This window comes from Phocoena phocoena, chromosome 3 (genome assembly GCF_963924675.1).
Source record: "Phocoena phocoena chromosome 3, mPhoPho1.1, whole genome shotgun sequence".
Classification (NCBI taxonomy): Eukaryota; Metazoa; Chordata; class Mammalia; order Artiodactyla; family Phocoenidae; genus Phocoena; species Phocoena phocoena.
In genome coordinates, this window is record NC_089221.1 from 111,356,452 (window position 1) to 111,371,247 (window position 14,796).

The following is a 14,796-nucleotide window of genomic DNA, read 5'->3' on the forward strand; positions in this document are numbered from 1 at the left end:
ATCCAATCAGTTGAAGGCCTTAAAATCAAAATACTGAGCTCCCCTGAAGAAGAAGGAATTCAGCCAACAAACTGCCTTAGGAGTTGAACTGCAACTCTTCTCTGGGTCTCCAGCTGCCCACCTGCCCTACAGATTTGGACTTTCCAGCCTCCACAACTGCATGAGCCAATTCCTTAAACTATATCTCCCTTTCCCTACACACACATACACACACATACACACACACACACACACACACACACACAGTGTGTGTGTTTCTTTGTAGAACCTGCACTACTGGTCATGGCACAGTGGACTTGAAACTCACCAAGGGCAGGGACTGTGTCTCTGTGCGGCCCTGGGTCCCCCTCCCTAGCGCCATGCTGGCACATAGCAGGTGCTCCATCCACATGGTAGCTTGGTGATTACCAAGCACTTTATACATTCTGCATCCTAGCTGGAAAGTCTGCCCCAGTAAGAATCAAGAGTGACTGGAGTCAAGAAATAGATAAGAGTCTGGGGGCTGGCTGGGGTGGATTTTAAGGGCCTGCAGGGCAGATGACGAGAAGTTTTGAGCCAGATGTTAGTTGTGCATTTTGGGACCTGAAATTTCAACATGGGGAAGAGAGACTTCTGGGGTCAGATGCCTGCCTTTGTCCAGGCTCTCTTTGGACTGGGCCAGAGCAGGGTCCATTTTGCTTTGACCATCATGGACGCTATAATGGCGATGGAGAAGGAGGAGAAGGCCCCTGAGTAGTCCTGCCTTAATCAGTTCTCACTTTAACAAGTGCATACAGACTGGCACCAAAAAAGGTAACTTTTTTCACGTTTTATTGTAAAGTCCTCAGAAAAAGAGCATTTACAATGACAATACTTTATGATAATCTGTGAATCGTCTTTATATCAAGTGGTACTGCAAACACATGGTGTGTCCAATACTGTGAAATACATCAAAGTAAACACAAACTTACCTCCAATGCCACATACAGTTGCTGTGTTGGTACAAATTTCTACTAAAGTTGATGTATTAAAAATAATTTATATATATTTTATAAATAAGGAAAAAATTCACATGTATAGTAATTACAGCAGGCCTTTTGAGAAGTACCAGTGATTACAGAAAATATATTTTGGAGTCTACACAACTGCTCAAAATAATGTAATCTGCCTCGACATAAGAGATCTGGAAGTTTTCTGAGGTGGGGGAGGATGAGAATCCTAATGGGACAAATTGTGTGTGTGTGACGGCATATCTCGAGGGTCGTTCACTACACTATAGCATGAGCACAGCGTGTGTGACTACAGCAGCAAAACTCCATGCCTAGTCTGCTTTTAGATCATCTCACACGGCCTTCAGGAAGCACGAGCAGCGGGGGAGGGGGAGATGGGTTGCGAAGGGGCAGGACCAGGAACGGAGAGGAGGCTGGCCAGCCGCCGGAGCCAGGCAGTCAGGGTGTGGGTCGGGGGCACCACAGAAAGCTGTGCTGTGGGTCTGGGATGAGGGACTTGCAGACCACTGTCCCTCACCTCTCTGAAGCAGCTGAAGTAGCAAGGGACAAACAACTCTTAAAGCTATGGCCGATGTCACGCTGGGCAGTGCATGAAGGTTTAGATTTAGGAAATTTTCTCATTTGAGAGCTCTTGGGCCCCATATCCAGCCAATGATGGTTGCCATTCCTCAGAAATGATCTTGAAGACAGTGCCCCCACTGGGCAGCATTGTCTGATCCCTCCTTGGTGACATGTGGAGAGCTGTGTGTCACTGGGGGTAGGGTCGAGTCGACAGTTATTGCTTTGTGGCATGCAGACTGAGCCCTCTACAGCCCTCCAGGGCATGGCCTGCTCCCTGGGGCCACAGCAGAAAGGGATGGTCCCATGTTAGTCAAGGTGACCTTGGAAAGAGGGGTATGTGAATTGCGGTTTGTCCAAAAACCACGCACATGCTCAACACCCTTGTGCTGGCTAAAGAAGCCTTGCTGTGAATTTTGGAGGTCAATTCCTGCTCTCCCCCTATCTTCCATAATTTCACACATTGCGCTTGGTTAAATTCCCAATGCTGCTCACAGGTCCAAAGGATGGGTGAAACCATGCTTGCTGGGCTCCAGGTGTCGGCTGCGTGGCTGGTGCCTAAACCCTGAAGGCCCAGATAAGATGCTCAAATCCTCAAGTGGCTTAGCAGGTAACCTGGTGTAGACAAAAGCAGGAAGTGGGCTGTAGTCCACCAGGTATTTGGGGTCTTGCGGTCACACCTTGAGTATAGGCACTGTATATTTCCCCCTTGAACTGTTTTAAGCCCCTCTGTTCTATGATCTCTTGATTTTGGAGAGAAATCAAGGCAGTTAGTGACTTTCTTGAACAAAACTGCTTTCCCTATGTGCCAATCTGGGAGCAAATAGTAACATCTGGCCCTATGAGTGACTTTTCACTTGTACCCAAAGCAAGGAAGCAGCATGCAAAGGCCATTGGGGGCTGGTGTGGTGGTCAGGTGACTTGCCCCTTGAGTTGTAAGAGTGGCTCATGAGCAGGAGGCCCCAGGCGTAGGAAGGGAGCGAGAAAGGCAGAGAGCAAAGTGAGGATGGAGGGAGGTGTAGCTCAGCCCTCTAAGGGCTTGGCTGAGATGTTATGGTCTCTATTCCCGTCTGACAGTTTCTGTCTGATAATAGCCAACTTCCCTGACAATTCTGAGTTCTCGCTTGTCTTGGTCACCTAACTCCAAAGGGCTGTGAGCTAGGGTTTGGGGGGTGTGATTTTGGGTAGCAAGCGGCTATGTCCCAGTGGGTTCTGATTGCACTTGGAGTGGGATCTGGGGTCCTGGGTTGGGGAGGATGGCCAAGAACTTTGCCATTGATGTCGGCATCGTTGTCATCCTACATCACCTGTCTGGCCTCCTGGCTCAGAGGTGCCAGGTGCAAGCTGGAGGTGCCGGGTGGAAGAAGGAGGATGTGAGGTAGATTGGTGGATGTATAGGAGGGCGTTGGGAGCAGTATCATTGCTCCTGGAGGCTGGCTTCTGAAGAGGAGGATGGGAGAGTGAGCTGTGGGATTTGGTAATGAAACGGTACAGTGTCCGTGGTACCTGAATGAAACACATTGTGAAAAATGAATGGATTACTATTTAAGCCCCTTGTAGAAAAATATATCCATCATGAAGCTGTTTCACATCTCAGTTCTGAAATCTCCTTTAGTTCACAGGTTGTTTGGTCAGCAGAAAAGAAGAGGGGGCCACACAAAGCCAACTCCAGGCTGCTTTCCTCAGTGACGGCTCAGCAGTTACAATTCCCTGGGGCAGTAGGCGGTTCTTGGCTTTATTCGGGCTGGAGTGCTGTCCTCCAGGGCACTTACCTGGATCTGGGAGGCTGAGATGGGGGCGGGGGCGGGATTGCAGGGACTGAGCTTCTGTCTCCCGTGATGCTATCTCTAGGTCACAGAATATGAAGCTTGGTATGAGTGTGGCCCCAGCCTAGACTTTACAGGGCTCTTCCAGCTACTTCTGGGGGCTTGGGGAAAGTAGCAGGACCCTCAAATGACTTGGAGCCTTAAAAAAGGGGCCTGGGCCAGCCCCAGGCAGGGCTCGCAGGCTCAGTGTTACTGGGGCTGCAATGATGGCATCTGCCTCACTCTGTGTGTGGTTCACAGCCAAGCTTACTTGCACAGAAAGTCCATGCAGGCGTCTAGAAGCAGACAAATCTCTCTTCCCACCATCAATCCGTGGGTGGCTGCGTGGGCGTTTGGACCGCGAACCTCCATGTGGGGTCTTGCTCACTTGGGCAGAAGGAGAGTGAGGGCTTCCAGTTCAAATCTTTAATGTCACCGTAGGTGTCGATTACTTCTGTTTGTTACTCTGGAAAAAAATCTACATTGAATTTTTGTGAAATGAATTTTATTTCAAAATCCAGTAATTTTGAAATAGCTCATCATGTAAGTGGCTTTGGGGGTGATTCTTTTGGTAAAACGAATACTCCTTTAATGTGAAATATTAGTAGATCGCCGATAATTTGTGTTCATCAGAAGGGTCGCTGGCTGTTGTGATGACTTCGTACCCCAGTGGCTTTCAAACTGTGTTCCACGAGCCTCTGCTGAGGCTAATGTGTGGGAGAGAGGGGCAGGTGGAGTCCTAGCCAGCCCTTCAGTCGGTTGCACTGCTGAAAAAACATTGACTTTCCTTTGTGAATTTGCAAATTTCACAGTTTTCAGGGCTGTGATTCCCCTCTCCTATTTAATTGTGTCTGAAATGCTGGCAGCAAGACCTAAACTGGCCATCTCCAGCTTTGCAACTTCACAGGTACGACGAGAGGCAGAGAAGCTTTCCAGACACACTTAGAAGTGGAAGGAATTGTGGAAAAGGGACAGGTGCCGCTGAAGTCACTCCCAGTTGAAAAGGCCAGTTGGGACTGGATTGGTCTTTTACTCAGCAGTCCTGCAGTCCAGAGGGGCCAGTGTTCTGGCCTGGTAGTTGGTGGGCTCTTCTTCATGTAGGCTCAGAGACTTTCTTTTTCTTCCAGGGGCTGCCACAGTTCAGAAGATGTTTTCCAAAGGAAGAAGCTCACGAAAGTTGGAGAATTTCAGGGGTAGAAGTGGGACTTTGGAAGAAAATGTGTTAAGACATTGAGGCAGGAATAAAAAAAAAAGGTGAGATGTGTTTTCCATCCATCCCAGTTATTATGAAACTAAATATTAGGCTTTTGAGGTCAGTTTCTTCAACCTGTATCTACATATTGTATCTTAAAAAAAATCTATGAATGTATTTGTCTAGGCACACCCTGGGAGTTGTTGGGGACAAGAGTTTGGTGGACTTAGATGCATGAAACACGCTAGAGGATTGGCCAATGTCGGGAACTCTGTGGCAGGCAGGTGGGTTGGGCAGTTAGGTGGGAGTGAGAAGCTCTGTTTCCAGTGAGGCAAGGTCTGTGTCTTCCTTTCTCTGAAAGGGGCCATTCCTCAGCAGCCCAAGAAACTCATGGCCATGTTGGCAGATGAAGACATCTAACCCAATGTGTCTGTGATGGGACCACCTCTTCCAACTTCAGGTGGCTTGAAAAATGACCCTTCAAGCCAGAAGGCATACAAGTGCGATTTGGCCACTGATGTGCACGAGAAGGAAAGGGGTGTTTTGAGAGCCCAAGGGGGCCTCTTCCTTGCTGAGATTCTCTGATATGGGCTCTCTTCACGGGGCTGTTGGGTTGTACTTCTTTGATGCCCAGTGGAGAGCCTACCACAGCCTGAGACATTTGGGAATAATGCGCAGTGCCAGCCCGTATCCTTGTGTATTACTGGGGAGAGAGGGACCTAAGTGTAAGAAACACTTACTGAAATGTGCTATCTGTGCTATGATGATGCAGGGACTGGGGTGGCCAGAGCTGAGTGCGAGGGCCACAGGGAGAAGATAAATGGGGTTTTTAAAGGGATAGCCTAAGGAACCCGCCCGAACCCCACTGGTATCCTTCGGGTTTCTGCATTGAGCCTGGAGGCCACTGTTCTGCAGGCCGCACACACCTTTCCAGGCAAGCCTGGTCTGCCCTGAATCTGGGGTACTGGGCTGGCTAATAAATTTCCCCCTTCAGTAGTGAAAAGCAGGCACGCAGGGTTTGTCTTGGTCTCTTGGGGTCCCAACCCAGAACGGAGCCTTTACCAGTGTGGTGGCCTGATCTGCACTTGGGGGTGTCCCTGGTGCAAAGGAGCACGATCGCTTGGTGGCCATTGTCTTCTTTCTGGATGTGGGATGGTGACTCTCAGAGCCATGGCCTAAGGCAGGGAGGAATTACAGCTGGACCTCGGAGAGCATCTTTCTGCTTACTAGCATTTGAGATTATAAAAAATTATTTTTTAATCAAAAATTCCAAAATAAAGTGAGTGATTTCCCCATCCCCCAAGATGCAATAAGTCTTGTTGGCTCTCCCTCAGGCTTACAAGAAGTCAAATGGAAAGAAAAGCAAGAAGCAACTGCGAAGGAGAAAATGAGGTCCAGAGCGAGGGCGATGTGGCTCTCACGCCAGGAGGGAGAGCCCTGCTCCGGGGAGCCTGTGTCTTCAGGCCACATCTGGGTGAAGTCTGGCCAGACCCTGGAGAATGACTAGGCGAAGGCAACCGACAGAAGCATCCGCCTGGAAAGCAGGAGCTCCTGGTTCCATGGCGGCCCAGGTAACGTGGCGCGTAGCTGGGCGCAGAAATGATTCCTTTACACGGCAGCATATTCTCATCGTAGCTCAAGGCAGAAATCATACGTCCTAACGAAAAACCCCCATCTTGTTAGCAGCGCATACCTTATACTAGGAAACTTGCAAGGAGACCAGTGTTGAACCACAAAGCGAATACAGGTTTTTGCTTTTGTCTGTAAAAATGTACAGGGTGCCTGCTTGGGGCTGCGGTGTCAGTACCAGGCGGCGCTCGTGGCTGCTTCATACCTCGCCCACCCACACCACTGTGGTCCCTCCCTTTACTCCCGCCACCTCACACCGCGGCGCGTTTTGTCTCGCGTTGATGAGAAACAGTGACTCTCGGGCCGGCGTGAGGAGGTACTGCCCAAACAGCCCGCTGTCCCTCACAATCCTGCGGGGCCCGGCCCAGGCTCGGGCTGGCCCCGCGGGCGCGGGCGGCTCCTTCAAGCCCTTCAGCATGCCCGTCTTCCCCGTGGACAGCTCCAGGAAGAGCAGGTCCGGCTCTGTCTCTAGCGTGGCATAGACGTAGTACTGGTCGCCCTGGGTGAAGGAGGGCTGGAAGGCCACGTCTGAGACGCCCTGGCTCACTTTCAGGTCATAGAGGGTCTGGATCTCCCCCCGCAGTGTGATCTCCTGCACGTGAAGCTGGGGGCTGCTGGAGGCGGCGCTGACTAGGAAGCGCCCATCGGGGGAAGTGTGTGGGGTGCCGGTAACGTGGCCATTGGGGCCGACCACAGCGTCTGTGACACTGTCGAGCAGCAGCTGCGGGGCGGCTGGAGAGGAGCTGTGCTGTCGGCACTGGATGAAGAAGTAGCCGCCCAGGTGGGTGTGGGCCATGGCCTGAGGCAGGCAGCCGTGGCTCTGCAGCCTGATGGTCTTGAGGAGCATCAGTGTTTCCAGGTCGACTTTGTGGACTGCAGGGTCAGAGCTGTTGAAGATGAAGCCGAACCTGGGAGGAGACGCAAACTGAGGTCAGAGGTCAGGAGGACTTTTTGGGTAGGGGATAGGTCATTTGTCTCAAACGATGGCATCCTTTCTCTTTTCCTTTACCATAACATAACCCTTTGGTGACTAACAGCCTATTAATAAGATCTACCATTCTGCAAGAGATGGCTATGTCATAAGCGATTCATCTATGATCTCAAACCAAATGCAGTTGAGTTACAAAATGTTCCTGGATTTATGCTGTTGTAATATGCACGCATCTGTAGAAAGGGTAAAGGAAGAGCATAATTGTGCCTCAGCAGCTTCTGCCTCGGGAATGCCTTTGATTCAGCTCCCCAGAGGCCTTGTGGCAGCTGGGAAGTGGCGGGCCTGTGGCTGGAGGGAGAGGACAACAGGTGTCTGCCCTGACTCTGCCTGCTAGGAGGACAGGAGAGGTGAGTCTATATCTGAGGTGGTTTTTGGACTACCGGCTGGGTCAGAACTTGGGGATGCAGATGCAAGAGAACAAGGACAGACATCCTATCCATGCTCCCTTACCCTTGGAGACGAACGTGGGTAAGGGTTGAGGGCAGCCTCTTCCCTGGCCACGTTGATGATGCTGGTCACAGGAAGCCCCTTTGGGCTGGGGCTAAGGACAGCTTTTACCTTTACAGCCAGATGGCCTGGCACTGCTGCGGTGCCCTGCTAGCTGCAGAGCCTGGGGCAAGTTGCTTGCCTCTTCGAGCCCCTGCTAATATAAAGAGGGTAGTTCCTTCCAAGGGCTGTTGGGAGGATTAAATCTAAGAGGGAGCTTTAGTGGAAGAGGTCAGTAGGTGGAAGCTGCCATATCTGGACTTCGTGAAATTCCTCTTTGGAGGCTGGTTGTGAGCTGCAGAAGGGCCTGATTCCAGGCAGGACTTCCCTCTGATTGTGAGAGCCTCTGCCTAAACCCCTCACTTGCAGAGGCCTTTGGGTGCTGTGTACACCTACAGGAGCAGAGAAAAATCTCTTCCACAGTTTTTTCTTGAATAACAAGCTGTGCCTCAGAGTAGGGGAAATGCCCACTTTACAGCATCTTTAAATTAGCATCCTTAAAGAGCTAGAGCATGGAAAGAGCAGGAAAGAAAACCCCATGCTTATAAGAAACTGTAATGTAAAAGTCACACACAGGCGCTGCAGAGCCTGAGTTTGCATGACTCCTGGCTGAATTCAGCTTCTTTGAGGGGTTTTACCATTTACAACCATTTTAGAGGCTCTGTTCCAGGTATTCTCTGCAGTGAGGTAGGGAGGTCATAAAGTGGTTACTTTCTCCCTTGGCCAAAGATGAACGGGAGAGCCCTATTTTTACAAGTCCAGCTTCAGCTTGCAAAAATGAGTCATTTCTCCCTGGAAAAAGGTGCTCGATGTCAGAGTAAAGGAAGGCATAAACACTGCCACAAGACATTTGGGTCTTGATGACTTTATAAAAGGGCATGCTCCGTCTTCTGGCAGTGGTGCCTTGACAGAAAATGTCAGGGGTTCTCTGAAATGAATAGGGAAGGGGAGTGGCCAGGCTGGGATGAGGCTTGCAGTCGAGGCCATGGCTGGTATTATTAAGCTGTTCTTTTGGATGGTGGCAAACCAGACAATGAGGAGGCCTTGTTTCCTTGCAGGCCCCTGCATGGCTGCTCTGGGGACTCCTAGAGGAACCACAGGTTGTGGTTAGCAGAGAATGAGGCCAAATGGGGCACTGAAAGGAGACTCAGCTTTGCATTTAGTCTGGCTCTGCCAGTTCCTGGTTGTGTGACTTTGGCCAGTATCTTAACTCCTCTGGGCCTAAGTTTCCTCATCTATAAAACAGATTTGAGACTGCCTCTACTAGTTTCTTGCGTCTAGCAAGGAGAGGGTACTCAATTAACGACAGTTATTTCCCTCTTTCCTCTGCTGTCCTCATCCAAGGGTGAGACTTCCTGACCTCACTGGGCCCCTGAGGGCATTAGGAGCTGGGTGCCTTCCTTAACTTTAACAATTGAGGACTGGGGATGGGGCCATTTCTCTGTCCATTCCTGATGGGGTCCAAAGCCAGCCCAGGAGGAGTGGGGGAGAAAGAGAAAGGAGCAGGGCCACCCTGGGCGAAGCTGCCCCGTGCAGGGCTGAGCTGGGGCATGGAGTAGGTTAGGGCATTGCGGGCCGGTCTCACCTGACGTGGTTGATGATGAGGTTTGTTGGAGGAATGAAGAAATCGTCCACTCCTGCAAAGGGCGTGCGGATGAGGTGCTGACCCTGACCGGTGCTGGCCTCTGTGATCACCTGCAACACAGAGCGGAAGTCCTTGTGAGGGCCCATCCCAGCGGGGCTTGGAAACCTGCAGACACATGCACGCTTGGGTGGAGACCCCGGCAGACAGGCTGTTTGAGAGAGAGATGATGGGCAAGTCACCGTCTTGGGCAGGCCAGGAGCAGAGTGGGAGCTGCTTGGGAATGGCATAGGCAGGGACCCATCCTTCCAGGGAGGGGAAGTGGGGAGACAGGAGTGAACGCCTGAATCGCTCCCTCTTGCTCAGTCAGGCCTGCCCCTGACTGACTGTGGTGCATGTTGTCAGCCACCGTGATGTGACAGCAGAGTGAGGACTTGGAGGGGCTGTGTTGAGGCTTCTGAGGGAGGGTCCTCGGAACCTAAGCATCTCTGCTCAGAGACAGCCTCCTCCACGACAGGGGGTCCCACCTTCTCAACACTTAGGCTACCGTGGGAAAGGCGGCGAGGTTTTAAATAACAAAAATGCTAAACGCTGGAATCACTGACTGGCTCTGTATTTTCCCTTGATGCCAGGCACCTGGGCTGGTTTGTTGAGAGTCTCTGTCATATGCGCCTCACAGAGGCGCTCTCTGAGAACTGTGACTCCATAATTTATTAGAGAAAGCAAGCATCCTGTCAGAGGTGCTGGCCGTGTCATTTATTTTATTTTTTATTTTTATTTATTTATTTAAACATCCTTATTGGAGTATAATTGCTTTACAATGTTGTGTTACTTTCTGCTGTATAACAAAGTGAATCAGCTATATGCATACATATATCCCCATATCCCCTCCGTCTTGCGTCTCCCTCCCACCCTCCCTATCCCACCCCTCTAGGTGGTCACAAAGCACCGAGCTGATCTCCCTGTGCTATGCGGCTGCTTCCCACTAGCTATCTGTTTTACATTTGGTAGTGTATATATGTCCATGCCACTCGCTCACTTCGTCCCAGCTTACCCTTCCCCCTCCTCGTGTCCTCAAGTCCATTCTCTATGTCTGCATCTTTATTCCTGTCCTGACCCTAGGTTCTTCAGAACCATGTTTTTTTTTTTTTTAGATTCCATATATATGTGTTAGCATACGGTATTTGTTTTTCTCTTTCTGACTTACTTCACTCTGTACGACAGACTCTAGGTCCATCCACCTCACTGCAAATAACTCAATTTCGTTTCTTTTTATGGCTGAGTAATATTCCATCATATATATGTGCCACATCTTCTTTATCCATTCATCTGTCAATGGACACTTAGGTTGCTTCCATGTCCTAGCTATTGTAAATAGAGCTGCAATGAACATTGTGGTACATGATTCTTTTTGAATTATGGTTTTCTCAGGGTATATGCCCAGTAGTGGGATTGCTGGGTCGTATGGTAGTTCTATTTTTAGTTTGTTAAGGAACCTCCATACTGTTCTCCATAGTGGCTGTATCAATTTACATTCCCACCAACAGTGCAACAGGGTTCCCTTTCTCCACACCCTCTCCAGCATTTATTGTTTGTAGACTTTTTGATGATGGCCATTCTGACTGGTGTGAGATGATATCTCATTGTAGTTTTGATTTGCATTTCTCTAATGATTAATGATGTTGAGCATCCTTTCGTGTGTTTGTTGGCAATCTGTATATCTTCTTTGGAGAAATGCCTGTTTAGGTCTTCTGCTCATTTGTTGGATTGGGATGTTTGTTTTTTTGATATTGAGCTGCATGAGTTGCTTGTAAATTTTGGAGATTAATCCTTTGTCAGTTGCTTCATTTGCAAATATTTTCTCCCATTCTGAGGGTTGTCTTTTGGTCTTGTTTATGATTTCCTTTGCTGTGCAAAAGCTTTGAAGTTTCATTAGGTCCCATTTGTTTATTTTTGTTTTTCTTTCCATTTCTCTAGGAGGTGGGTCATAAAGCATCTTGCTGTCCTTTATGTCATAGAGTGTTCTGCCTGTGTTTTCCTCTAAGAGTTTGATAGTGTCTCGGCCATTTCATTTAAATGCCTGTGATTAGGATGCTGGGGAGGGTTCCAGTTTCACAAAGGGGACTTGCTGTGAGAAGTGAAGAATTAGTCCCTGTGTTTTGTACAAATTGGTAGTTTGACAGAGCATGCTGCCTCTGTTCCCCTGGAGGTACCACTTTCTCCCATGCGTGCTTGGCAGGAAGTGACTTGAGCCATTCCTTGGTGTGCGTCCCTGCTGTGTCTGTATCAGGGAAGGGCACGGTGGCAGCACAGAACAGAGCCAAGTGATGTCTGGGATTAGACAGGACGAGAGCATGGTTTGGAGGCCCTGCCAGAAAGCGCCCCCCGTGGTCAGGCTGGGCTTTTATCCATCAGCTACTGAGGCCTTGGGCACAGGCAGGCTGGAGACACTGAGCCAGCCATCCTGTGTCCTCTTGCTTTCTGCATGTGCTCTTCAGCCTCCAAGTTCCAGGTGATTGCCCAGAAGGGTGGCAGACCTGCAGCCAGATGAGGGGCTTGGCCAGCTTGTGGGCAATTTTGGCTGGAGGACCCCAAGGACAAGCCCAGACCCTCTTAGCAGGACAGGAGGCAGATGCCAGACCCTGACCAGGGAGGGGAGACACTTTTCCTGATCTTCAGTGTTGTGGCCATTTATACAGAAGGAAGGATTCAGATTTTTGCAGCCTGAGGCTGAGGACAGTTTGTGACGGGGCTTTGTGACACACGTGGCCTCGAGCTCTGGATGCTTTTGCCTTTTAAGAGTGGGACTGCCTTCTGCCTCTTACTTTAATGACAAGACAAACAGCACCTGCACTGCTTCCTCCGGCAGGTTTGAGGCTTTAGTTTTTTGGACTGTGCTTCCCTTGAGGGGTCAGCAGGCAGGATGCAGGATTAGAATGATGAGAGCTGTGATTTTCAGTCTTGGGGCAGCTCTAAAGTTAGGTTATTTTCCTGTGATTTTAAATAAAAAAGGCCAAATGACACTTCCATGGCAAGTCCATGGGAAAAGCTTAGAACTAGGCATTACGAAAATATCAATATTAGGAAACTGGATCTTAGAGAGTCCAGGTGAACATGCCAGAGAATTCCAAGAAGCCATGCAATCATTGCTTGATATAAGGTCTGTCATTTTAGCTTATAATAGAGATGGAAAATTACAGGCTGTCAGCAGTCAGTGTCATTCATGCTTCACCATCCTGACACCCTATATTCAGAGGTTACTTCATCAAAACCCAGTGTCATGGGCCACCGAAGTGATATGGGCTAGTCAGCCTCATTTCTCCAATGAGTCATGAATTCCTTCTTGGCCTGTGTCCCAGCGCATGGCTGGGCACATTTGTGACCAAAAGATAATTGTTGAGCCTCTCAAATTTCCTGGCTCTAGGGGCTTGGTTCAGGAGATGCACATAGTTGGCTGGGTATCAGGAGATGTAAGTTAGTAGTGAGTGTGGGGTAGGGAAGTCTGAGCATCTGCTTCCGAGGCGTGGACAAAACCAGGTGAGAGGTGACAGCTGGGGAAGGGCAGGGTGCAAGATATCGAGTGGGATGGGGAGAGAGGCAGCTGAAAGCTGGGAGTGGGTGGGCGAGAGCACGATGGGCAGGATTCGAGACGGTGCCAAAGGTTCTAACACTGGCTCCTGGGGCAGGGCCTTGGTGGAATAAGCCTCATTTATAGAACCACATTCATTTAGTCATAGCAAAGCTTGTTTAACCAATTCCTCAGTGTTGGATATTTAGAAACATTAAGATGGTGTTTTCAATGTTTTGCAAATATAAACATTGCAGTAACACACAATGTTGTAGCTAAATCTTTGTGCCCATCCCTGATCGTCACCTTTGGATAAGTTCTGAGAGGTCAAGTTGCTGGATTGAAAGCAATGTTCTGAGGCTTTTGGTTCACATTTCCAAATTGCTCACCATAAAGGCTCTGCCCACTGACATTTCCAGGAGCAGTTTCTGCAAGCAGTGGTTTCCTGAACCCTAGTCCACAGAGGTGAAGGTAGGTTTATTCAATTTATTTCATTTTCTTGTCATAGTGCATTTCTAAGACTTTCCAATTATGGTGATGGTGGGCATAATGGTCTAATTCCTGCTATTAATTAAAATGCTTTTAGTGTTTTGTCATTTAGGCAAAATTTCCTCTTGGTTTCTTGGAAATAGTCTTCATTATGTTTATGTCTTCTATTCCTATTTTTAGTTTTTTTAAAAAAATTAAGAATGTCTGCTGTATTTAGTTAAATGCCTTTCCAGCATTTACTGAAAATATTATAGCTTTTTTTCTGTTTTGTGTTATGAGTAATGTTGACTGATTTCCTGAGAGTGAACCATTACTACATCCCAGGAATTTGTTCCCTGCTCGAGCAGTTAGATGCATTGTTGGACTCTATTTTTAATACCATGTTTAGAACTTTGCTTCTGTATTCATAAGTGAGATTAGTTGATAGTTTTTAATATTTTTGAATTTTATTTTATTCATGTTTTTATACAGCAGGTTCTTATTAGTTATCTATTTTATACATATTAGTGTATACATTGTCAATCCCAATCTCCCAATTCATCCCACACCCCCACACCCCCCAGCAGCTTTCCCCCCTTGGTGTCCATACGTTTGTTCTCTACATCTGTGTCTCTGTTTCTGCCCTGCAAACCGGTTCATCTGTACCATTTTTCTAGGTTCCACATATATGCGTTAATATACGATATTTGTTTTTCTCTTTCTGACTTACTTCACTCTGTATGACAGTCTCTAGATCCAACCACGTCTCTACAAATGACCCAATTTCGTTCCTTTTTATGGCTGAGTAATATTCCATTGTATATATGTACCACATCTTCTTTATCCACTTGTCTGTTGATGGGCATTTAGGTTGTTTCCATGACCTGGCTACTGTAAATAGTGCTGCAATGAACATTGGGGTGCATGTGTCTTTTTGAATTATGGTTTTCTCTGGGTATATGCCCAGTAGTGGGATTGCTGGGTCATATGGTAGTTCTATTTGTAGTTCTTTAAGGAATCTCCATACTGTTCTCCATAGTGGCTGTATCAGTTTACATCCCCACCAACAGAGCAAGACGGTTCCCTTTTCTCCACACCCTCTCCAGCATCTGTTGTTTGTAGATTTTCTGATGATGCCCATTCTAACTGGTGATAGTTTTATTTTTTAATACTAAGGAGTTGCACATTTTTTTCCATATGGTCTTGGATAGTTCAAATGATATTAAAATTATCTACATTTGAAAGGTTTGATAAAACTTGGCTGTACATTTTTCTATGGTAGATCTTTGATCTTTAAGAAACCTCTTCTCTGTTAATTCTTCTATTTCAAGTTTTCCTTTTCTTAGGTCAGTTTTTTTTCCTCCTTCTTCTTAATTTTTTTTTATTGAAATATAGTTGATTTACAATGTTGTGTTAATTTCTGCTGTACAGCAAAGTGACTCAGTTATACATATATATTTTAAAATTTATATAAATATTACATAACTATTATATTTATATCTTTTCCATTATGGTTCATCCCAGGACA

At 47.9% G+C, this 14,796-nt stretch overlaps 1 protein-coding gene across 1 annotated transcript in view; it reads right to left on the reverse strand.

Moving 5' to 3' along the window:
* Positions 1–6,372: 6,372 nt before the first annotated feature.
* Positions 6,373–14,796, reverse strand: part of FSTL4 (follistatin like 4) — a 443,193-nt gene continuing 434,769 nt past the window's right edge. Inside the window, exons 14-15 of the mRNA XM_065874776.1 lie at positions 9,236–9,345; positions 6,373–7,081 (exon numbers count right to left, since the gene is read on the reverse strand). Coding sequence (XP_065730848.1) covers positions 6,373–7,081; positions 9,236–9,345 — 819 coding nt within the window. The remainder of the gene's footprint in view (positions 7,082–9,235; positions 9,346–14,796) is intronic.